Source organism: Tasmannia lanceolata, unplaced genomic scaffold (assembly GCF_043159265.1).
Source record: "Tasmannia lanceolata isolate RefF3 unplaced genomic scaffold, GAP_Taslan_0.1 ptg000008l, whole genome shotgun sequence".
Classification (NCBI taxonomy): Eukaryota; Viridiplantae; Streptophyta; class Magnoliopsida; order Canellales; family Winteraceae; genus Tasmannia; species Tasmannia lanceolata.
In genome coordinates, this window is record NW_027518685.1 from 27083165 (window position 1) to 27109317 (window position 26153).

At 39.5% G+C, this 26153-nt stretch overlaps 3 protein-coding genes and 1 long non-coding RNA gene across 5 annotated transcripts in view; 3 read left to right on the forward strand and 1 right to left on the reverse strand.

Moving 5' to 3' along the window:
- The first annotated feature begins 1391 nt into the window (after positions 1-1391).
- Positions 1392-3637, forward strand: LOC143883515 (uncharacterized). Its single transcript, XM_077386860.1, has one exon. It carries the CDS (start codon positions 1463-1465, stop codon positions 3335-3337), a length of 1875 nt encoding a protein of 624 aa, XP_077242975.1. The 5' UTR covers positions 1392-1462; the 3' UTR covers positions 3338-3637.
- Positions 3638-4211: 574 nt separating this feature from the next.
- Positions 4212-9459, reverse strand: LOC143883517 (uncharacterized). The gene is made up of 2 exons (XM_077386862.1): positions 9184-9459; positions 4212-4596 (listed from the first exon to the last, which is right to left on the reverse strand). Coding segments are annotated over exons 1-2 (171 nt in total). The 5' UTR covers positions 9354-9459; the 3' UTR covers positions 4212-4595.
- Positions 6676-7720, forward strand: LOC143883516 (uncharacterized). The gene is made up of 2 exons (XR_013252403.1): positions 6676-6917; positions 7080-7720. It is a non-coding gene; the product is annotated as an uncharacterized LOC143883516 (long non-coding RNA).
- A 3748-nt stretch (positions 9460-13207) lies between the features above and the next one.
- LOC143885018 (phosphatidate cytidylyltransferase 4, chloroplastic-like) overlaps positions 13208-26153 on the forward strand; it is a 32567-nt gene continuing 19621 nt past the window's right edge. The window contains exons 1-4 of one of the 2 annotated variants that reach the window (XM_077388964.1): positions 13208-14026; positions 20500-20795; positions 22453-22640; positions 25202-25326. In XM_077388964.1, coding sequence (XP_077245079.1) covers positions 13757-14026; positions 20500-20795; positions 22453-22640; positions 25202-25326 — 879 coding nt within the window. In that variant the 5' untranslated portion in view covers positions 13208-13756. The remainder of the gene's footprint in view (positions 14027-20499; positions 20796-22452; positions 22641-25201; positions 25327-26153) is intronic. The other variant, XM_077388963.1, reaches the window with a different exon arrangement.

The following is a 26153-nucleotide window of genomic DNA, read 5'->3' on the forward strand; positions in this document are numbered from 1 at the left end:
ATACAATGTGCCATATTTGCATATATTTGTAATGCATCATGAGTGTATATTGTGTAAAAAGTAGTGAGCATTGCCAGATCATTGTCTTTGGTTAAATCACAAACACTCGCTTGTAGATCTCGTCTGACATGATATTTTGTGAAGTTATCTTCACAGTTGAAATGACTAGTCTCTTCTACTCTTTTATTATTTAATTGTCTTTAGTGGTGGTTGGGGGTTGTACAGACTCCTAACTAATTGCACGCATCCGTAGGGAAATAGTCGTACCCCACGCACAGTTGAATTGACTAGTCTCTTTTACCCTTTTATTATTTAATTGTCTTTAGTCGTTGGGGGTTGTACAAACTCCAAAGTAAAAAAAAACGTGCATAATTTACTTTCTTCATAAAAGTTTATTACAAACCCAAAACTTCGGTTCTCCGAATAAACCGAAACCGAAACCGTAAACCAATATATTTTTTTAAATTAATAACCGAAACCGAACCTTTACATTTAGGAACCGAACCGAAATGACCGGCTTGTAGTCTAAAAGCAGTAGTCCAAAAATAAATAAATAGACTATAGGCCTATAGGAGTATAGGGGATGGCCTAGGGAAGAAAAGGGGACGAGCTTATTTGAATTTAGTGACTCAGAATTAGTACCCACTTCCATTCAATTATTCCACTTTAGTAAAGCAATTTAGTTAAGCAATGCTGTGTGGGCCCTACTTTGTTTGTCTGCAGACCTCTTTTTATCTGAGACGTGATATATTCGCCCCATTTTCTTCCCCAGGCCACCTTCTTGCAGTGTAAAAGGAGTAGTCATAAATAAATAGACTAGAGGGGTGAGTGGTCGGGGGAAGGAAACCGGACGAGTATATCAAACCAATTGAAATTAGAGATATTAGGCTTCCTGAAAAATCCTGATATAAAGTTCTGACTAAGAAGATGAAGTTATAAATTTTTCAGTCCTTTACATTGATGAAATTAGACTGTTGCTTTTCTTTGTTCTGACCGTCCATTTAAAGGCCTTAAATTGTAGGCATCATCTACAGCTAGGCACAAAAAATAAACGGTTTGGATCACCCTACTTGTCCTTTTTACTCACCCAATAACTCCTTTTCCATGGAACACGTGTGTAAAGCTATTAATGCTGTTTAGGAATCGTAACAGCCAATGACAAACGTGAAAATATAAAAGGAAACTGATATATTCACCCCCTTGCTTCTCTGGGCCACCCCCCCTAGTGTATTTAACTATTTTTAAGTTATGACAACCTTTTACAAAACAAGGGGGTGGCTCAAGGAAGAAAAATGGGAATATATCATCTCCCAAATAAAAAAGAAGGATGCTAGTAGACAAAGTAGGGCCCACAGGTGGGGCTCCAGCAATGCTTTACTAAAAAGTGGTGTACAATGCTCTACTAAAAAGTAGAAACAGAGATAGAGAAGAAAAGCACAGAGGCAAACTCAGAGAAAGAGAGATGGGATTGCACGGTTGCAACATCAATGGCAGCCTTGACGACTCCAAATACAGCAAGCCCCTGCCATGGATTGGCCTCTACATTGCAGGAGCTTCTCTGGTATGCTCCTTTGCCATGGCAATGGATACCTTCTTCGGCTTCCATCGTCGAAAGCTCTGGTTCCCTTGCAAATTTTTCTCGCTCAATGCCACTTCCTTGACATTTTTATCCATAGCCACGAAACTCCCAGTGGATCTGAATACCTCCATGCCTCGCCGTGAACATCAAGCGCCTTCACCTTCAATTAAGGAGGCAAATAAGATTAAGAAATTGAAAGAGGATGTAAAGAGATTCTGGATAATGGCTCACACTTGTACTCCTCAGTTTGTTTTGGGTCGTTCAGCGACATGTACTGCTTCGGGAGCTTTCTGTCTCCTAAGTGCTTTGATTTTAATAGAAGCTGTACTCAGATCCTATATTACAGGGTCTTTGAGATTTTGCAGTGATGAATCTGATTATAAGTGGTCGATTACTCTAGTTCTCATTGCACAGGGTTTTGCAGTTGTTGTGGGTACTATTGCCCCTGCTTATAGATGGTTCAATGCCATTAGCTTCAGGAATCCTGAGAAACGAATCTGGTGCAACAAAGATGAATTTAGGGTAGAGAGCTATTGGGTTCAAAGATTGGTAGAATGGAAAGAGAACCCTTTACCTTATCGCATCAGTAGTAGACGATGCAGGAAGATTGCATATGTCTCAAAAACTCTAATATTGGATGTCTGTATAGGAATGCAAAAGGTAGTAGTATCCACGAGCAAATTCATTAGGCTGGTTTCTGTATTGCCGGTGAGCTGCCTAATTAAGCTCTTGTCCTCCTTCCGTTGCAACAGATTACCATGGAAGTTAAAATCCATCGGAAGCACTTTGTCAGAGCATGAATCGAATCCAGACTTGACCAAATGCGTATTACATCTAGAGGGAGAAGAGGATTTGGTTCACTTGATCATGAGAAAGGGTTCTGAGGCCACAAATCAGTGGATTCACAGGGGCATAAAGAATCAACCAACTTACTTGATAGAACTTTTAAAGAAGTCAACCCAAGATTTTAAGGGAGTGGGGCAGTTCGATAGCAACTGTATTCAATCTATAGTTTTCGAGGAACCTCCCAACTGTTGGTCACTGACCGTCGTAACACTCACAAGCATTGCTGTTGCACTTTCCAGCAACAATCAAGTTATGATCAAATCATTACTGCGTGGTGTAAATGAAGGCCTCAGGTATGTCAAACTCATAGAAAAAAATCTGGATGCTAAAGGGTTGGTAAACATGAGGAATGCTGCGGATATTGTCTGGCTACAGCTCGATCTTCATGATTGCTGGCTCAATGAGGATCTTCGCAAATTGGCCCATGAATACGAAAGTACTAAGAATGTAATTGAAAAACTTGCCAACATTGGAATGAAACACGTTAAGGAGTTTATGAGTAGCAGTAGACAAAAGGAAGACACTCTTGAATGGCCTGTTGAGGTATTAGCAGCCAATTCGATGTACAGACTTGCTCAAACTATTCTGAAGGATTACAACGACGAGCCTGGGGCAGTTGAATTGCTCGAGTGGATAGTCGTAACAATTTCTGATATATTGGGTGCTTGTCTTACAAATTTACCACGTGTGATATCCATGGAATGCTTTTGTAGTGCTATTGAAATTCGGGAAGCAAGCGTAAGGAAAGCAACATATCTTCTCGGCGAGTGTAGGACGGTTTTGTCAGATCTTGAAGGGAAAACGCTCGTCGACCCTGATTGTATGGCGGATATTGACAAATGGCGTTCGATCAAGCAGAACAATAATGTCCCTTTATGCTCCCCTTCTGCTTCCACTAACAGACATGTCTAGCTCCACTTCATGTGCATTGTGTTTGTCTATTGAATAGGAATGTGAAGTCCCAGTTTAGAAAAAAGAAAGAAATCAGAATAGTATTACGTGATGCAGCCAACACTGTCACTACCTTAATGTAGCTTGTCCCTAAATCACTTCAGTAATGTATCTATTCTATCTTTCAACATGTTTGGGATGTGTAGCATCACACACTTTTTCTTTTTTTAATGGCAGTAGCATCACAAACTTGTAAAGTAGATTAATATAATAAGACCAAGGTTTTGAGGTAGTGCAACTTCCAATCTATCAGAATTTGTTTCTTTATCATGAAAGTTCTGAACTGGTTGCAACAGTTAATAATTTCTGTTGGGAATGCAGTCGTTGGGCATGGTTTTCTGGACAAAACAGAGTGTTTCGTCCGGTTTCAGCCACACATACGCGTGCAATCTGAATGAAATTATGGTGTACGTTTCAGTCATCTCTTTTGTACCAGAATTGTGACTGGTATGCGTGTGTCGTCCAGAAAAACAGTATTGATTACTAAAGTTAATGGTGTGCTAAGTGGGCAGTTGTTATAACATTGTCTTCTTGGACTCATAAGCATAAGGTTTTCCTCTTCAGAAAAAAAGAAAAAGAAAAAAAGAAACATGCATCAGGTGTTGGTCTGCCGAAAGAAATCCCAAAATTAGAAACCAACTAGTCGAATAACCTGACCTAACCTGTGTAGAATGTGCTAAACAATCATTATAAAAATCATTACAAAAATCATTAACTAAAACACAATTGGCCATGTTAAGAACAGTATCTGTTGGTTTGCATTTATAATCTGCAGAGCTATAATCATATTACAAAAATATGCCCATCAGAGTAATCCATCCTTACAAAAGTTAATGTCAAATTACATTGAGAAAACAAATGACCAAAATGGTCAGTACAGTCATAGATGGTGACAAGGAGGCCTGGGTGATCTTACTATTCATTCTCACAAGAAGTTAGAGGTTCCTCCCTGGAGCATATTATTCAAAGAAGCATTTTGCATAGATAATGCTCCAAATTTACATGTGAAAATGAGGAGTAACCTGCAACCCTTTACCTTGTGAAATATGTAACAATCATGCATCCCGTCTTTCCCAGCTTTAGCATGTGAATTCTTTTGTATTGCCCTCTTAACTTTTCACTCATTACCATTTTTTTCTTTTTTATGGCATTGCTACATCAGAGCATGTCTTGATCTTCTTCTAGTCTTCCATTTGATTACTCCTAGGCTGACCATCAATCTAGACAATACCTTCAGTTATACTCACATTCGCCGCAAAAGTCTCAACAAACTCAAGAACAATGGTTTAACATTAAAAACAATAATGAATCATGCCACCTCCATCTATGCTTTCTAAGGCCTAGAATCAATGCACATCAATCAAAGGGTAAGTTTGAAGTGGATAGCATAATTTGATTCATTTTCTGCAAAGCATTGTCATTAATGCATGTAGATCAAGTCAATGACTTGAACTAAGATATGTAATGAAAAGGTTGGGTGGATCCAACTCAACAAAATTTGGCCTTCGCATCATAGGCGGAATTCGGTACAAAGGCATATAAAGATGATGGGTCAGATGAATAAGAAGTCCAGAAATTCATCTCCTACTCGAAAAATATAGGAGTTAACTTCAAAAAGCATAAAGATATAACCATTCTAAGTCTTATGATGTATCTACCTAATTAGATGATAACCAGTGTGTACCATTAACAATGGTAGTGCAAAGAAAAGTAAAAAAATATAAAATTAAACATATAGATAATGGCAAACGATTTTGACATAACGAGAACAAAATATGAAAAATGACTACAAACGTGAAGCTAGCAGTGAAGAGCAATTGATCAGATACTTTGACGATAAATTGACCATAGCTCCATATAGACGGAAGCCATGACTGCAACACGAAAAATAAGCCAGTATTTGCTTCTACATTTGCTTCTACAGCACGGCCAAAATTCCCATACATTTGGAAGAGAATAAATGAAATTTATAGAACAAGTGGAATAATAAAGAACATTATGAAAAGGTAAACTATGGAATTGCTCTTAAACTACAAATACATTCGTGGATAACATAATACCTGCATTCTTAAGCAGATCTATAGTATATACATCAAGATACTCAATAACCCTTTAGTGCAACATGTGAAGTCTATGTTGAAAGCTTAGCCTTCCCAACTTAGCCAAGACTACCATCTTATTCAATAATTTAGTTCCCCTTGCATTATTTATTAATCCTAGGGAAGCTATACATTATTGAAGCTAGCACCATAGGGGCCCTTTATCTCAACCCCCCTCACTGGGTAAATCCAAACAGGCATGTTTCACAAAGATGACTCATTCCTATCTTCCTTTGCACAGCCTTAATGCCTGGGTTGATTTAGGAGGATTCTAACCCATCATGGAGAATTCTTTAGCACATAATAGGAATAGACTTTATACACCATCAGGAGAATCACTCCCCCATATTCGTAGGTTAGGAAACAAGTTCATAAATATAGTTGCAACTTTGGCTATAACTTGTAATCAACTCATGGTTTGGGACCAGATGTGTGATGTTGGACCTGGATTAAGAGTTGGGATTTTGGCTGTGGAGTTCTTACATGGTCAACTGGTTGCATTGCTTCAGGCCTTGGCTTGGGGGCTTTCTTTTGTTTATCTTTTTTTGCTCTTTAACCTGAAGCCACGCCAGAGTTATCCTAGGCATCACACCTTAGGATGTGAAGCATCACACTGCAGAAAAGGCATCACACCCAATCAACGTAATAAAGTATCAATTCTCATTCATATTCAACTGTTTTTAGGGCCAATAAACCTTGCATATACATATGGACAAATATTCTTATCTCCCGATTTATTCAATGTTGGATCTGTCCGGCAAATAATGTGGTATTTCCGTCTCTAGAGTATGATCAGCAGCTTATGGGCTATGCAAACCAAAAGAAATCATAAAAGACTCATAATCCTATTATAATGTTGCAAATAAAAACCAATAGAAAAATGCCGCATGAGACTCTTTCAAAGACAAATACAAGGACTCCCTCATGTTGCAATGTGGGTCCTATTAATAACTTAAGTGACATGATGTCACCTTATGTCATGCGGGCTCTTGTGGTCACATAAAACTTAAGTAAATTACAAGACAACTGACTTCAGTGCCTATGTGACTTAAGAAATTCGTAATAAACATGTGGACTCCATTTTAAATACCTACAACTTGAAGAAACTGAGTGACATTGGTGGGAAAAGACCGTGGCACCCCTCATATAACTTACTTAAGGGAGTTAAAAGGAACTTAAAATTAGAATAGGGCCCTAGGATGGTCCCTATCACAAAAGTTGCAGTTGTTATCCAAAGTAGATTCCACTGATAGTTGGCTCGCATACATTACTTGAGGATAAGGAAGGCAACAATAGCTATTTAATGTGCTTCGAAAGGAGAAATTGCTAGAAGGAAGTGGTGAAAACTTTAGATGGGGCAAAGGAATCCGATGATACCACGGAAACAACCGAGACAACTTTTTGTCTACCACCAGTTTCAAAACTCAAAGATTACATTGAAGGTATGATCAATAAACAGGTTGTATCTAGCGTATGTTCTGCTTTTGCGGTGTTTGGATTTCGAAAAGTTTTTGGGTTTTGAGGAATCGTCCTAGAGATCGGGTGTCGTCTTGGAAAGCTATGTTCTGGTAAAATGCTTATACTATGGGTGTTGTGGCTTTCAGAGGGTCTTCTTTGGTGTGTTCATCTTGCTGTTGTTTGCTCTTGAAAGTTTGGGCTTATGGCGGTTAGCCGGTTAGATTCAACATGGCGTGCAATTGGGAGAACGCTAATGCTATATCCGAGTATGCTTGAGGAACTTTTTTTTTTTGCTGCTCAGGGAACTTTTACCAGGACTCTTTCTCCTATGTTTGAGTCTGTAAATTGAAAAGGTGTGCAAAGTCTCGGCCTAGTTGCCTGATTAAATTCAGGTCACCTTTATCCTTTTCTCTGCTTTGTTATGAGGTAGTTTTGGGGTCGTTAGTTTTCCTATCTTAAGCTGGTGGACTGGATTCAGTTATTTCTCGATCAGACCTGGCCTGAAATGATTTCAACTGTTTGGTGGGCGGAAGTCTTTATCAATTTCCTGCGGAGAGATACACCTCTAGGTGTCTCAAGAAAGTTTTTGGGCTTTGGAGTGGTTAGACTTCGTTGGAAGGAGGATCATTGTAATGCCTAAAAACGACTCTTTTTGTTTGTAGTTCTTTTTTACTGCCCTTTTGGGTTTATCTGGCTCCTCATGTCTTGTAATTGCAAGCTGGGACTTCTTGTCCCCAATGTAATTGGTCGATATGAATATAATTGTCATTTTTCAAAAAAAAATAAACAGGTTGTATCTATCGGGAGAAGTGACCGTTAGAAATATTTGGTTCGGGGGAAGTATCTTGTGGAAAGGACAATCATTCTCTAATCACGTGTAGATCATTTCTTAAGGCTTTAAGTGGATTTTAATAGAGAATTTAAGTGAGTTTACGTCAACTGGGGTAGTAGAGTCTTTTCCCATCTAAATCACTTAAGTCACTTAAGTTCAAGGGTATTTTAAGGGGGTATGCTGGTCGTGAATTTATTACTTAAATATTTGTTGATTTTAGGTAGGAGACTTGAAGTTTCAAAACTCAAGGTTCTTATATGATTAGAGCTTTAGTTCTAGTAGGATTCTTTCAGTTTTAGCTTTATTTAAAGTGGGTTTTGGACTATTAGCTAGAACACAACATTATTACAAATTTGAGAGCTAAAGAATAAAGCTTTCAACACTACTCTGCTATGTGGGTGAATGGCATAATTTCCTGGGAAAATTCCTAGATTTCTAGGTGGGTTCATAGAACCCAAAGATGCATTCCTTTGGAAAGCCTACCCTTTATCCTCTTTATTACTTGCTGTCTTTCTAATATTAATTGTTGCTATTGATTTCTATCCAATCTTAATTCTATTTTCTGTTTTCATTCTCTTTGATCTATTTTTTCTTCAGTTTTATCAATCCCTTTCCTTCGTATTCAATTCCGGTTCCTTCATTTTCCTTTATTATGATTTGTAGAACCCAACTCTAATGTTATTGAATCTGACATGTATTTGATTCCAATCTAATGTGGTCAACCCTATCGGTTTTTAAATCTCAATGATTAGCAAGAACATTGATTCCGATCTAATCACAGGGTTTTCGTATGCAATACTGAATCTTTATCCAGGTACATGAACCATGAGTATTTGATTCTTGCTTTGTTACCCCAGTTCATAGCTTGAATTCTCTTCTTTCTATTTCTTTATCCGGGGCCAGTCCTACATTTTTCCTGAAACCTAAAATCTATCCAATCAATCCAATCATTAGTATTCCATTCATTAGTATTCCCTGTTTCGTAATGTGAATTTAAATCTATCACCTGATATGATATTTTTTTCTAAATCCATCATAGGAATTCATTCAAAAGTGTTTGATGTGCTAATTATAGCACTGTCCTATAGAACAAAGAATTATAAAATTTATCGCCAATTGCCTTTGCTGACATCAATTTGAAGATCGACATTAAAAATATGCAGATTAGCAAATGATATAAATAAGTAGAAATTCCCAAAAACAGTACCAAAAGAAAAACAAAGAATTCTTAGAGATTAACTTCATTCTAATGCAAGATTCAAGTATAGGGGAAAAAGGAGGAGAGAAAAGAAACATTTTCATATCAATAAGCTGAACCCAGATCTCATCTTCAACAAAAAAAGGTATTCACCTCTCTTTCATGCTTCAAATGAGCAAATAATATTTCTAAAAAGCCAAAAAAAGGGGGGAATTTTTACTAATCTTCGTCTCTCTTCTTTGGCTTTCCGTAGTTTTGTTCGATGTGCTTTGCTATTAAGATCCCTGTATTTACAAGCTTCTTTACGTTGGGGACGTTGTAGGTCTGAGCTAGGTATATCCCGCACATTGTTCCCGCCAAGAAATGAAAACTGCTCCTGAATATTCCCATTCTCGCTCTTCCACTTCACTGTAGTAGAGACAAGAGATAGATAACTGATCGTTAGCTGCTTTTAGGATTTTAGGGTTTTTTTAATTAAGTCGGATAGGCAGGAGAACGTTAAACCCCTTTTCCAAGACTCTTCACGAATGAAAACGATCATGGTCCAATGTGATTGGGACCGTTGATCCGGGGGAAACATACTCATTTTGGAAAATATATGATTAAGCAGATTTTGTCTTAGGGGACTGGTAATGGCACTACCATGTTTTAATAATTGCATAAACTTAGCCTGTCTTTGCGCGCTAGGAACAAAAGGGTTATTTTAGAGCCCATATGGAAGCCCCAAAATTCCTAATCTTGAAAGTTGCAGCTCTAGAAGGAGTCCACAAGGACTCTCACTATGTAAAAATAGGGAGCTATGGTTCAGAGGTACAGATTCGGAAGCAATTCATTGCTTTTGTCGAGCCTTCTGATAACCCGGCCGCTCTGTCTGTTGTCGTTGCTGATTTAAGCATCGTGAGTCCAAACTCCAAGCAGTTTTCTGACAATTTGTTCATGCGTGTAGGCTGTATGTCTTCACATCGGGACCCAGCTCAGCCACCATCCAGATTTCAACGGCAACGATGGCTTGGGAGCTAAAGTAACTTGTAACGTGTGTTTAAATAAGCAAAAACAATAGGAGATCGTGCAATTATCAAACAATGGTTATTCAAACATCAACAAGTATTATGGAAAAATTATTAAAAAAATGTGAACATTTGCTGAAATTATGAATCGAGGGAGTTCTCAAAATATCATAAAAGGGTGTCAGGTACGGTCAGAGATATTTTAGGACAAGAATACCCTTCTCTTTCTTTTCCCTCCACCTTTTAGGAACAGATCACAATGCACTTTAGTAACCCTTTTCACCTTTTTATCTTCTTCTTCCCCAAGCCATTGCCATTTCCAAACAGTAAAACTCCATTGCCATTAGAGAAAAAAATTCCATTGGTTCTCTTTATTTTGCTTTGGGTAATAAACCCTCAGAAAGCACGTCTCTCTCCGCTGCCAACGCTTTTCTCCTTTTTATCTTCTTCTTCCCTCGAGCCGGAAAGTAACGTCCCTCCCCGGAAAACATGTCTCTCTCGCTGGAAAGCACGTCCCGAATGTGAAGGAGCTTGTAACAAAACTACTGGAATCCGATCGGACATCCGAAGGGGACGTTCGGACGTCCGATAGTTTCCTTCGGGCTCTTGAATGTGCAGGAGTTTTTAACAAAACTACTGGAATCCTATCAGAAGTCTGAAGAACTTTTTCGGACATCCAAAAGTTAAAATTCGCATCCCATTAAATAGTGGGTCCTATGTTTAAATTAGTAGTTCCAATATCAAAATAGTGGTTCCAAGGACAAAATAGGCCCACTTTAGAATGTTAGAGCCCTTATTAATAAGTTATAAACTACTATTACACTCTCGGAACCACTATTTAGTGGTCCGACATATAAATAGTGGTTCCAAGTGTTTAAATAGTGATTATGAGTGTTTAAACCACTATTGATACACTCATGATCACTTTTAGAACCAATGAAATACTATTATAATGTATGAACCACTATTTAATCTATCGGAACCACTAAATTGTGGTTCCGAGGTCTAAATAAAGGTTCCAAGTGTATACATGGATGTTCTGAGTGTTTAAATAGTGCATCTGATTTTTTATATTGTTTAGAACCATCGAAATACTATTAGAATATATGAACCACTATTTACACTCTTGGAACCATAATTTAGTGCTTCAGATGTTTAAATAATGGTTCCAACTGTATAAATAGATGTTATGAGTATTTAAATAGTGCCTCTTATTGATTAGATAGGGTCATAAGTTTACTTACACACTCATAACAACTACGTATACTCTAGGAACCACTATTGATTGGTTTCGAGGAATAAATAGTGGTCCCGTGATTTAAATAGTGGTTCCGAGGTTTAAAAACTGGTTTTGAGCCATTTTAATTAGTGGTTCTGTTTGTATAGATAGGAGTTCCATTCGGGTTTTCCTCTAGAGAGAGAGAGCGAGAGGTCAAACCAAACATGTAAGCGAAGAAAGAGGGCACTGTAAAGAGGATGAAAATAAATCATATCACTGTAAACAGAAAACATGCAAAGAACATGTAAAACCCAAGCATAGGTTTATTACCCAAAGCAAAATAAAGATAACCAATGGAGTTTTTTTTTTTTCCAATGGCAATGACAATTGCAATGGCAGTGGAGTTTTACCGTGTGGAAATAGTTGGCTTGGGGAAGAAGAAGATAAAAGGTGGAGGGAAAAGATAGAGAAGGGTAGTGGCAATGGCTTGCGGAAGAAGAAGACAAAAAGATCAAAAGGGTTGGTGAAGTGCATTGGGATCCGTTCATAAAAGGTGGAGGGAAAAGAAAGAGAAGGGTATTCTTGTCATAAAACACCTCTGACCATACCTGACACCCATTTCTCATGATTTTGAGAACTTTGCCCTTAATTCATAATTTCAGTAAATGTTCACATTTTTTAAATAAGTTTCCTTATCCTATTCATTTAATTCATCTAATGTGGATGTTCTTAGCGGCACCCTAGATGGGATGAACTTGTGCCTATAATCACGAGCCTCTTTTAGGGTTCTACCAACAATAGCAAAAACTTTGACGTATGTAGGTCTCTATCTGATGCATAGAAGGTCCATTCGGCATGGGACCGAGACCATGTGAGACACCCACGATATCCTACAAGTTCAAGGGTCTTGCATTTTCCACTATTGAGAGCGTATTTCTGTCAAATTATACCTCTCTGCATATTAAGATAGTGTTGTCGAAGGAATTGCATTTCCTTCCTCACGTGGGAATGACAAATCAGTAATCATACTTCTCCCTTGGATGCCGCATGAAAGGGATCCTCAAGCAACCCCTAAGCAAAAAAAAAATGCACTTTTTGGATCATTTGATGGTATTTGTTTGCCAATTTAAAATCAAAACATATAGAGACTATACGAAAACAAACACGTGTAATAATCGCATGTCTGGTAATGTGGCATCACTTCTCTTTACATGTGAAATATCCTAAAAAAGAAGAAATTTCTCAGGTAATTGATGTGATCTGACCATTGGATCATCATTTTCATTGCTTAACACATTAATTATTTTTATCTATTCAAGGATTATTATACGTGGGGATGTCCACATCATCTAGGGCCCACCTATAATAAGGTAACTACGAGAGACTATCTGACTTGTCAACTCCGTCATGACTATTTAAATTTGAATTTAATACCAGCTAACTACCTAAAGAATGCTTAAGCATCCAATTAGAGCTACGGATCTTATTTACGCCCCACACGAATTATACTATCAACCACACGCTCACAAGTGCTCTATCAAATGTATCCTCATGAAATCGTGTTAAGCTTGGGTCTCAATGCGGCCCGTCCGGTGGCAAGAGTTCACTGCAGCAATGCACAAACTGCTAGAAAAATCCAACCAAAAATTCACAAACGATGATTTTTTGCTAGTAAAAATCTTGGGATTGATGGTTTCTCTCTCTCTCCTCTCAATATATTGTCTCTCTATATAGGTAATGATACCCACTAACCCCTAGTGGACGAGGTTCTCAACTAAGAGTTTTTATATGGTGGCCGACTGTCAAACAACAAGGGCAGAGGGAAAAAACCCTCCTCCTTGATTTTTGATTCAGGTCAAACTTTCTTTTTTGACTTTTACCTTTATAAAAAATCAACGTGATTGATTTTTTATCTCTCCGCCCTTTAAATGCAAAGTGCCGCCACCATATAATTTCTCATCAACTAAAACGCTACTTACCATTACTCTATAATGAGAACTTATATGGTGCCCGACTGTCAAAAACAACAAGGTCGGAGAGAGAACCCCTCCACCCTTGATCTGTCCAATTTCTCCCCATGGCCCACCCAAATCAACCGGCGGGTGCATGGATCGGGCGTCAGAGATAGATATACACTGGGCTTCAGAATATTAGCTCCAGTTTACTCGCGGACAAGCCACAAGCCCGTCGGTCTACATCTTCAAGGTCATGAAACAGAGACCTAGTTCGTGTAATCTGAAGAGACAAACAACGCCTCGGATAAATTAAATTTTTTTTTTTATATATTTTTCTTGGAATCGGTTGGGGTCGGTTGAAGCGGGATTTCGATTTTATCGAGGCCTCTCGAAATCCATCGCCTCTCATTTCCTATTTTCCCCAATACGCTCTTCCCTTCCCTTGTTATATCTTTCCTCCCTATCTTAAAATTTCTCCTTTTTTCTATACTATTCGTCGTCTTTTCCTCTGAAAATCACCCTCCGACATGGCGAAGTATCTTTGCAAGATGAGTCGATTTCATTCTCCTTACGAATATTGATCTCATTAACTTCTCAAATCGGTAGAATTTCATGGCCTCTTATCTCGAACTCTATCGATGCAATCTCATTCCTTTATCTCCTGCATCTCTATGCGCTTGTCAAAGTCGCCCGTTCTCCAAAACCCTAGTCTTTTCCCGTCATTCCGCAAAGCTAAAATTGAGGTTTATATTTGATAGATCGAGAGGCTCCGTTCGGACTCACCGTCTAGATCGGAGATCTGGTTTTGAGGCATCTGGCAGGGTCTTCTTGGACGTTTCAGGTGCTGAGCCCGATGGGTTCGAAGAAGAAGAGATGAAAGAGGTAATTGTGATTCTATTCCTACTCCCTCATGTGTTTCTGAATTATGGCTCTGAATATGTTTGTTTTAGCAGTATAGTGTTGAAGTATAAATATAGGAGGGCGAGCCTTGGCGCAACGGTAAGGTTACTCCATTGTGACCTGGTGGTCATGGGTTCGAGTCACGGAAACAGCCTCTCTGCAAAGTAGGGGGTAAGACTGCGTACATCTAGCCCTCCCCAGACCTGCCCTGCAATGGCGGGAGCCTCGTGCGCTGGGCCGCCCTTTTAGTGTTGAAGTACAAATAATTAAATAATAGCAACACTGGGGAGAGAGAAGAAGAAGAGACGAAATTGAGAGGAGAAAAGGAGAACTCAAATTTGTAATCAATTAATTAATCAACAAAACTAAACAAAAAGCCATAAATTAGCCCATATATAAGCAACTTACAATCATAAAAGATTAAAAATGCCCCTAAAATTACTAACAAACTAAAATAGCCCTATTATTCCTAATTAAATCCCTAAAACATCATTACAAAGAATAAAAATACCATTAGTATCCCTATGAGGCCCCTGAGTGCGGCCTCGTCTATAATAAGTCCGCAACGAACATCTACGATCCCCATTAACTCTCATTGCTGAAAGCTGAAAAGAACTCTCCTCTGACAAGTGAAGAGCTCCAAGATGTCGTGGTCCGAAAGGTGAAGCTCTTCCTCTGTAAGCAAAGTAGCGCCGGAATCTGGTCGACAATGCCACATGACAAGATAGTGTTGAAATCCATCCTGGTGCGACGTAACAATCTCATCAGCAAATGTAAGCATCGATTTGGAAACATTCGTTGGCATAGTAGGAGGCTCGACGCTACCTTGATATGGGATAAGATCTTTTATGTTGAAGACGGGACTAATATTCATATTAATAGGTAAGTTTAATAAAATATGCATTATGGCCGTACTTACGAAGGATACGAAAAGGTCCAATAGCTCGAGCATGTAACTTTTTGAATGAGTGACGGGGGTAGCATTCAGAACGTAGACGAACCATAACACAGTCCTCTCCAATAAATTCAAGCTTCCTACGATGTATATCAGTGACCACTTTATAGCCAATATTACTTATAGCAATCCTACAACGTATATCAGCATGTAGGTCGCGGATGTGATGGGCAAAGGAATAGTCTGGACAGGCATCCGGAGGGGGGGGGGGGGAGGGGGGGGGAATGCCACATGGTCAATGGGTTGCGAGGGGTGACAACATGAATACTATAGAAGGGGCTCTTACCAGTAGTCCGATTAATCGAACTATTGTACGTGAACTTGGCAGTTGATAACAAGAGATCCCACCCCATGTATCTGGACGGTCCCCTACTAGACATCTCAACAAATCTGCTGGACTACGGTTAACGACCCCAGTTTGGCCATCATTTTGTGGATGAAATGTTGAGGAAAATGTCAATTGGATCCCAAAGAGCTTCCATAGTGTCCTCCAAAAATAACTGACGAATTTGACATATCTGTCTGGCACAATAGAAATAGGTAACCCATGAAGTATGACGACCTCCATGAAGAACAGCTTAGCAACATGTGAGGCATTAATTGTCTTGCTACACAGAATGAAGTGAGCCACCCGTGAGAATCGATCTACTACCACTAGGATAGAGTCATGTCCTCTAGCTGTCCATGTGGAGTGTGGAATAGCCAATGGGGTGTATAACCCAGTGTTTTGCTTCTTAGCTTTCCCTAATTAGCAGGTGCGATACTAGGACATAATGCGCACTACGTCTTTATTTAAAGATGGCTAGTAAAATCGATTATCGATTTTTGCGATTGTTTTATCTTTGCCAAAGTGTCCTGTTAGACTACTGACATACAATTCCCAAACTAAGAAATCTCTAAGTGAAGTTCAGGGAATGCATAGCCTAGATCCTCGAAATAGATAATTGTCTCGAATTAATAAATTTATGTGGTCTCGATGGTTACCATCATGGACTTCTTAAAAGATGATGCCAAAATCAGGACATGTGGCATACTTGTCCTTTAGCCTGTCAAACCCTATTGACACTCTGTAAGACCATAACCACATGACTTAGGGCATCAACGTCCTTATTGCCAACTCCTGCATGATGATTGAGGACGAATGTGCATTTATGGAGGAATTCTATCTATTTAGCATACTTAATTTCTTTTGTGAATGAAGGTGTTTCAACGATTCATGGTCAGAATATAACACAAACTCTTGAGGCAATAAATAATACCTCCAGTGAAACAACATCTTTATGACAGCATATAACTCCTTATCATAAGTGGAGTATCGTTGCTTAGCTTCATTAGGCTTCTCGATAAAATAGGTTACAAGGTGACCTTCTTGACTCAATACCCCTCTTATACCTACTCCCGTCGCATCACGTGAAACTTCAAAGATTTTAGAAAAGTCAGGATGAGCTAGGACGAGCTAGGACTGAGCTAGGACGACAGGAGCCTCACATTTTTTGTTTTATGTTTTGTAAAGCCCGGGTAGCCACATTGGTGCAATGGAACTCTCTTTTCTTCATTCATGTTAGAATAAGCCTATGGGCATTCTAGTAATTGTACTTTGTCTTTCAATATATAAATAAATCAGTGAGGGGGAGACATCCCTAACTCTCACTATTCTTTTCTTTCATTTCTCTCTTAACATGGTATCAGAGCCCTAGGGTTTATGATCCCTAGGGAAAACCCTTAGCCTCCACCTTCTTCATACCCTAACCCTAGCCACTCCTTCTCCACTTCCCTACGCCTACCCCTCACCCCAAACCTAACCCTAGCCCGACCCCATCTTTCCGTCGGCGCCCCCCCCCCCCCCCCCCCCCCCCCCCTTCCCTCCCGTCGGCATCCCCTCCTTCTCTCTCTGCCGTCGGCACCCCGCTCCCTCTTCTCTCTGCCCGTCGCCCCCCGTCCTCCTTCTGTCCGCCACCCCCTCCCTCTTCCGCCACCCCCCTCCACCCACCCACCCGCGACCCCCTACCCACCCGAGCCCGTCCTTCTCCCTTGTACGCCCCCCCCCGTAACCCTACATTACTTTTTCTTTCTTCCCATTTACATCCCTTTCTACTAACCGAATAATGACAAGTAGTGTCTGATGAACAAAAGAAAAACAGGGAGACAAAATAAACTAGGTTTCTTGGATGAACAAAAGCCAATTTCTCCATTAAAATTTCAAATGGAAACCAAATCAGGTAGTGAAAAACTCTTCACAATCTTTGTAAGACGAAAAACAGTAATAGAAAAGGCAAAAAAAAAAAAAAAGGAAAAAGGAAAAAGGAAAAAGGAAAAGAACCCATACCTCTGAATCTTCTGATGGAGGCTTGGAGCCGTGCTCTCGAACCAAAACCAAAGAAACACTGAAAGAGGGGAGAGAAATCAAAAGATTCAAAACCCTAAAATGAAAAAAGATAAAGAAAGAAAAAAACCGAAAATAACTAAATAAGAGAGACTCTTACCGTGGAGAGGTGGCCGGAGACGAGGAGGCGAAGCCACGGAGGCAGAGACGAGGGAGAGAGAGAGAGAGACAGCAGAAAAATACACTAGCAGCTCTCTCTCTTTTAGGTTTTAGGTAAGATGAAAAGAAAAGAAGAAAACCCTAATTTTAACCTTTAGTTTTTAGGTTTCAACTTATTCACTTCACCCCCTTTTTATTACTCGCGACACCCCCCTTTCGTTTTAAGTTATTCAGTAGTCACAAATGCAAGCCCCATACGGCTACCGATATTTAATGCTTCTATGCCTCTGAGGCTCTGATGTTCTCTTGAAACTAGGGTTCTATCTCATGGCTCGAGAAATCTCTTATGTAGTGGGAGACCACTTTCCTGAGATATTTTTCTTCCTTTTAACTTTCTCGGTATTCTCACGTAAAATGTAAACACAAGTTCAACTTTACACTGTACTGACTACTGACTAGTAACTTTTCCATTCCAGCAATGGAAGAAAGAGAGAGAAGATTAAAAAGGCTCTGATACATTACATGTGAAGCGAATATTTTTGAACATCAAACAGGGTCACACACATCTTCACCTGTCATTCGGTTATTTCGTTTAACCGAATAAATTTTCAACGAACACTGAAACCGAAACTGAAAACCGAAATTTGGGATGATGTAAAACTGAAACCGAACCGAAATAACCGACCGGATTCGGTTCGGTCGATTATTTCAGTTTTAACCGAATAATGCCCACGCCTAATGGTATGAGTAGTCACCTATTTGAATGGGGACAAGACATCTCTCCGAGACTGGTAAGGATGTCTCATCTATCCAAGCAACTTTATATGGTTGCGGGTGTGGTTCTGGTTTAAGTTTCATTCTAGCAACACCCGCTTGGGAGACAACATTCGTTGAACTTCCTTCGTCGATTACGTTCTTACTCACTTTGTCTCCGCATTTAAGATAAGTATGAAAAATGTTAGTGCGTTGCGAATCCTTTTTCTTTGCAGTATTGGACAAAACACACCTAACTACACTCACACGCGGGTCATCATGTGCATTGTCGCCATCGTCCTCCTCACCCGAATCCATGAGGTCAAATGAATTGATGTCTTGCTCATTATCTTGACCCTTAGAGGGGTCACCGTGTTCCTCATCTATGTTAAGGGTGCACTGCGGACAACGGGACACAATGTGACCTTTCCCATGGCAGTTAAAATACTCAGGACCCGATTGACCTTGGCAGGAATTTGAAGTTACAGTTCCTCTATCCCGACTAGTGCTAACAGCCAGGCCGGTGTTGTTGCTACCTCTGGAAACACCTTGGTGCTTCTCGAGGCAACTGACCCTGACTGGCTAACTCTGCCAGTTCTTTGCGATGACCTGGATCTAGCTGGTTGGGTCTCTCTCATTTGGGAAGTCCCACATCTGGGGTTGGGGAATCTAAGGTATATTTCAATTTCAAGAGTCTTATGATAAGCCTCTTATATGGTCTCAGGGGTGGCTCTCCTAAATGCTCTTGGTTCCTCCGGACATTCTGATCCCACTAATTTCATTTTGGCAAACCGCACGCTCTGTTGGTCGGACATTTCAAACCACTCAAAGTAGTCTTCCATGTTAGCTAACCAATCGAGGAAGGAAGTGCAGATTTCTCTACTTTCTGGGCAGCAAATCTCCTCCTCTCGTCGTGTGTGCGGAGGTCGGGTATGAGGGCCGGCGATGGGCTGGTAGGGAAAAAGGTTAGGAGTTTTACGGTCTTTAATGGCTGAGAATAAGAAAACTTCTGGGCGGCAGTTTTGATGGGAGTTTTTGTGCCTTTAGAATACTGTAGGCGGGTGGCTGGTTTAGATGAGGGCAAAAGAAGGGTTTGGTTCTTGTGTGGAGTAAGGGATGAAGGTGGCTGCAAAGGAGGGGAAGAAGTAGCTGAGGAAAGGTTAATGGATGGGTGGTGATTGACAAAGAGATGGTAGCAGCGGTTGGGATAAATTTGGGTAGCTTTAGGATGTGAGTTAGTAGGCTAAAATAAGATGGGGCTGCTGCTAATTTTAGGAGAAGAGGCTGGTTTGGGATGATCGGCATGCCGGACGGACTGGACGTTGAAGATGACCTTGGTTCTTTCGCTGTAATACCAATCTGATGTAGGCTAGGGAGAGAGAACAAGAGAAGTAGAAGTAGAAGTAGACGAAGAAGAAGAAGAAGAAGAGAAGTAGAAGTAGACGAAAAGAAATTGGGAGGAGATAGAAGAACTCAAATCTGTAATCAATCAATTAATCATCAAAACTAAACAAAAATTAATAAATTAGCCTATATATAGGCAACCGACAATCATAAAAGAGTAAAAATGCCCCTAAAATCCCTAACAAACCAAAATAACCCTAATAATCCCAAATAAAACCCTAAAATATCCCTACAAGGAATTAAATACCAGTAATATCCCTATGGGGCCTTGTGAGTGCGGCCCCGTCTAGAATAAGTCCGCAACGGACGTCTACGATCCCCATCATTAAGCTTTTGGAGTAATTGGTTGTTTCACATGGTATCAGAGCTATTGCCTCACAGCAGGTCTTGGGTTCAAAATCCAACAACTCCTTGATATTGAAAATCCACTTGTATGGTCAACCCAGAAAGAGGAGCCAGACGTGAGGGGAGTGTTGAAATATAAATTATTAAATAACGCCAACTCAGCTTAAGCTTTTGGAGTAATTGGTTGTTTCAAATTTAGAATCGAATTTAAATCTCAAACTACCGTTGGGTTTTAATCTCTATTCTAATTCTTCTGTTCTTAACTTTGATTCGAAGGAGCAGTTGGACTTGGAACGATTTTAGTTTACTGATGATGCTAGTACTAGAAATGCATTTTTTTCGGATGATTATGAACTGTTTTCTCCCGAACTATTTTGCATGCTATTGTCTCGGTTTTGTTCTAAAAGGCATTGTTGTATTCATGGTGTTCTTGAGGAGCACTGGATTCCATTTTTTTGTATATTGGGTCATGGAATGGAGAATTGAATCAAGACATCTGAGATGGTTATGATGTAGGAAATTGAAAGAGGCTATTCATCTTTGAAGATAGAGAGGTTGGTTACAGAGCAACAAGGGAATCAGTTAAAAAAGCGGATCATATTTGGACTTGGGATTGGTATTTGTGTAGGCGGCATTGTGTTGACTGGGGGATGGTTTTTCACAGTGGCACTGGCATCCGCAGTTTTGGTTGGTGCGCGCGAGTATTTTGAGCTTGTCAGGAGTCGTGGTATCGCATCAGGAATGACTCCCCCTCCTAGATATGTATCGCGGGTTTGCTCCATCATTTGTGCTCTCATGCCTATATTGACAATGTGAGTTTTCTTACAAGGCTCATGCTCTCTGTTTCTCTCTCTCTCACATATCTAAATCATAATTCACATGATTTTTTTAAAATTTATTTTACTGACAGTCAGTCCTATTAGTTACACATCCGTTAACCGGAACCATGAGGATTTTATAATTCACACTAAGCCCACATGCATTATCCAGTGATCAACTTATATGAAAGGAAGATGGATGCTATATTATCATCACTTTATTTTGAAGAACAGTTACAAGAGTTCATTAAGAACATAGATTGCAACTGTAGATCAGTGGGCAGAAATTTCCTTATATACAGTTCAGGTCTTCTGACCCTCCATTTGGCCAGATTATCTGCCAATCATTTTGGTACTCATAGGAATATGAACAAATGAAAGATCTCCAGATTTACATCTATCCGTTATATCACTGGTGTAACGTGCTGGTCTCCAAGGACCAAGCTTCTCTCCTCTAGTTGATGAGATCATGTTGGAGGAATCACCCTCCACCAATGACCTCCCTTCATATTTGCCTAAGAAGATGTATATGCCAACTAGAAAAGTCAGGATTTCCACACCAATAGACCCAGGGAAAGATCTAATGATGTCATGATTCCATCACTAAACACACCCACAACTCAATCTGGGACATGATTACCAAATGAACATCCATCAAAGTTAGGACACTATTGTGGATGTGGCGTAGCTGGAAGCGTGAAGGACAAATCGACATAGATCACTGTCGAGGCGTCGACGCCGATCATGTAGACCTTTGAATCCACAAAGATCAAACATTTCTTTATCATTAACCCTAAACATTAAGTAGCCAAAATACTTGGACTCTTTCTGCAAAGCTTAAAATGTAAAAGATAAAGCATGTAGAGACGTGTTGCATCATTAAAAAAAGAGACGTGTTGCATCTCTTGGGGATCTCCTCTCGAGATCTGCAACATGCAAGGATTTGCGTAAATCCTTATCCCAAACATCCAAGGAAATGTGGGCTATGTCAGGATGGCTGATGACACAATTCGATCATCGAACGCACCCTCAACTCCCGCTGGGACATGATTACCAAATGAACATCCATCAAAGTTTAGGACACTACTGTTGATGGCTGGAGGATGCATGCAAGTATTGTTATTGATTTGGCTCACATATAGCAACTAGTTGAACTTTACTTACGTAAAATCTATCATACATGTTACCTTTCATGCTCATAGTTTATGTTGTGCAGATGTCTTATATTATGGCACTATACAGAACCCCTGACTCACTAATGTGCGTGACGCACATGTGGGTCGAGTTGCACGATTAGTTCGCTGAGGGTGCAGGGACAGTGTGCCCCTGCCAGGGTTTCCGGGGCAGCGCCCCGGTAGGAAAATTTAATTTATGTGTTTCTGCTAAAGGGTCAACTCAACTCAATTCAACTCAACAAAGCCTTTGTCCCAAACTAGTTGGGGTCGGCTAAATGCTAAAGGGTATTTCGGTAATTTTCTCTATGTAGTTACGTTCATATATAAGCTACATGTTAGGGTTACGGGTTGAGGAATATGCAGAGTTGGGCACATTGACTGATCTCTTATTGGGCACATTGCTTTGTTTTATTTGTGCTCGTGTATACTGCTTGATGGGATTTTCTGGATGATTCATTTTTGAAATGATTGGATAGGTTTGGTCACATGGGTGTTTCTGTGACGTCATCCGCCTTTATAATTGCAATGGCGTTGATTTTACAGAGAGAAAATCCTCGTTTCGCACAGCTGAGTAGTGCTATGTTTGGATTATTCTATTGTGGGTACCTTCCTTGTTTCTGGGTTAAGCTTCGATGTGGCTTGGCTGCTCCAGCACTAAATACTAGTAAGTTTTCTTGCATTCCTACTTATCTATCAATATTTCATGAATCAGGGATGCACCCTGACACCTAACAGGTAGAAAAATTGATGATTACATTACTATTATTGAAACTTTCATGTGACAATGTGGTTCAATTTTTGTTTTCTAATTGAAATTTTAGTTGACATATTTGTTTTTTACGCTCAAAAGAAACAAAGCACTTATATAGACTTATTAACAATGAGGAATATGCAGAGTTGCTAGTTATATCTGTTGAATAACATGTGTTAGGGTAGTTTAGACATTACTTGTAGTAGTTAGGGGTAGTTCAGTCTTTGTACATTGGTTGCCCTAGTTGGGCCTTATATATACATCATTTTACATGGGAGCTCCCTAATGGAGACTCTCCATCCTTCACTCTTCTTCTTCCTCTCTCTCTGACCCTAATCTCAAAGATCCTTGGGAAGAAAGAAGAAGAAGAGTTCTCATTTTATTTATCTCTCTCGCATGCCATTCTCTCGGTTTTATTTTCTCTTTTTTGGAGTTGCCGAAATCACAAACCCTGTTTTTTCTCTTTCTAAATCCCTAAAATCTCCCCCTTTAAATTTTATCTCCTCATTTCTCTACCCATCTATTTCCTTTTTTTTTGCAAATCTCTCTCTCCAAATCCCTCAAGTCTCGCCTCTCTCTCTTTCTCTCTCTCCTTTTTCTTGTGCGCAAACTCCTTGGGTTTGCCGTAACACCCCCCCCCCCCCCCCCCCACCCACCCGCCACACACACACACACTCCAAAAAAAAGGACGAGAATCTCCTTAGTTGCCGCAATCCTTGCCGAGAACCCATTTTGGGTTCTTTCTAGTTTCTTTCACCTCTCTTTATGTTTTAAATCCTTTCTTTCTTTAATGTTTTGAGTCACTTCCCCCATCCACTCCATCCTAATCTTTGTTCTTTCTCCTCTCGATTTGTTGTCTTCTATGTCTTTTGTGTTGTTTTTCAAGGTGCACACCAAGTGTTTGTGAGATGTCCGAGAGGGAGGTGTGGTGCCTTTTTTTTTTTCTTGAAACCCTGATGTAGTTCCATGGATGGACTACCGATGGAGTGTGTTGTATCCTTGTCTTGTTGTTCTCTTATTGTTGGCTTGTTGTTGCCTTATGCTTGTCTTGTTGTATCTCTTTCTTTCCCTTGTCTTCTATATCTTGTGTGTGATGTCAAAGGCGCCCACTAAATATTTGATGAAATGTTCGAAAGAGGTGTGGTGTCTTCTTTGTCTTCGTCCATTTTCTTCTTCTTCTAGGTGCACACCAAGTGTTTGATAAAATGTCTAAGAGTGGTGTTGAGCCTTGTTTGTCTTTGTTTTCGTTGCAAGTTGAAGGTATTCGAGTTCGACCTTCAAATTGAGCCGAAGTGTTATCATGTTGTTCTTTGTTGTCTTTTTCTTAGTATTGTCTTCTTGAGGGAGTGTTGTCTTCTTTGTTGTTGTCCTTTCTTGAGGGGGAGTGTTAGTGTTGTCTTGTTGTCGACTTTACTTGTGTTTTCATCTCCGGGCTTATGTAGTCTCGCCCGAGGGGTAGTGTTGTTGTGTTCTCCTCATGTTCTTTGCACTGTTCGTTGTTGAGTCTCTTTTATTTCTTCTCTTGGCCTAGATTTACACATTAGTTTCCGACTTTATGCCTTATCTTTTCCGGGCGATGGTATCCCGATCGTTGTTTGAAAGCTTTGTTTGGCCCTCTCCTAAAATCCGCTCCCATACACTTGTGTACTTCTGCAAAAGTTGATTCTTGTTACCAAATTTTTCACTGGTTCTCAAAACCTCGGATCTATGCTACATGAGTAACATTTCTACCATAAAAACCAAATAAGATCAGTTAAAAATTGAAGTTCTGTGTCATGCAAATATTGAAATGGATGGAACTGAAGCGGATACAATCGAAGGCCCCCGTGCCCTCAAGCATTATCTTGTGGTTCTTCTATTGGAGTTTAGGAATATCAGGGGAAACTTAAATGGAAGGGCTGGAAAAAGGAAACACATTTCTGTGCCTGTTTCTCTCTCTCTCTCTTTTTTTTTTTTTTTAATTGATTTATTTTTTTGGAGGGGGGGCTTCGGGTTACTCAAGCGAGTGTGTGTTGTTGGTGTTTTAGTCGTCTTGGCCCTCTTGGATTTTAATCCTTTTTTTTTGTGGAAAATAAAGTGCAATCATTGGGCTTATGATTTGATGTGCTAGGTGCACAGCATGAGTGCTGATAATCAAGGTTTGTAAGGGGTTATAAGTTAAGTTCTTAGTAATTCAATAAATAGAGAAAAGGATTAGCTGGGATAGTTGTTAATCAATTCTTTTCCGTAACACACATAATACTGCTATTCATAATTTTGGGTGATCTTATCATTTAAGTAGCCAGTCCTTAAAACTTTCTGTTTTCTAAGTCTTTGGATTTTAGAATTTTCATTTTTTCCTTTCTCAGTTTTGAGGTAGTATTACTTAGAGGGCCTTTGTTGCTCCACTTTATGTTTGAGATTTCCTACTAGTTTTTTTTTTTTTTTTGATAATTTTACTAAATTTTTGTCCTTAACAAGTTTATTTTTGGCAGAAATAGGAGCCACATGGCCAATTCTTCTTGGTGGTCAAGCTCATTGGACTGTTGGCCTTGTCGCAACATTGATTTCTGTCAGCGGCATTATTGCAGCAGATACATTTGCGTTTCTAGGTGGAAAGGTATTTATGTTTCTGAGTTTTCTGATAGGACTTGACCAAAGATTTAGATTTGTTGCATCACTACATTTTAGTTTATGGGTAAGGGAGGCTGTTCATAATAAATTGCTTTTTAAGAGTTAAGACTATGAAGTAAGTCTTCTTTATATGTTTGCCATTTGTTTTAAGGAAATGATATCATCACAGCCGTGTTTTAATAACTGCACTACCCCATCTTGTCTTTTATTATTCTAAGAGGCGTCAAAGATTAATACATTTCCCAAAAAGATCTCACAAGCCAATTAGAAAAGAAAAGACAAACTAACTTAGTGCCATTATTAAAACATGGTTGTGCTGATATCATTTTCCTTGTTTCATTGTTTGCTTCTCATGTTTAGTCCCACATTCTTTATGCATCGTTTTGTTGAATAGTAGTAATGGGTCATTGTAATTGGGATGTTTATCCCAATTTCAAGTACATGCTTGTTTTAGCATCTATGGTGTTTGGTATTTCCTTATCTTCGTGGACATTTTAAAGTACTTTGGTTTTTTTCTTGATATGCGTTCTTCCAATGTGTATATTGAGACATTTATGGAGGTTTGGGAGTGGAAAAGATTCACCATTATGTCCTTGTTGGTCCAACTGAAAAATTATTGAATAATTTGCACCTCTACTACTACAGAGTTACCGTTTCTTGAAGTCTGGATTTATTGGACAAACTAAAAAGACACCAAGTACTTAATTTCATAGATGGATGAGATGATGGCCGTAGTTGGAGAGGAAAATTTTGTTCGTATAATTACGGATATTGGTGTTGGAAAAATGTTGATAGATAAGGTAACATCTTTTA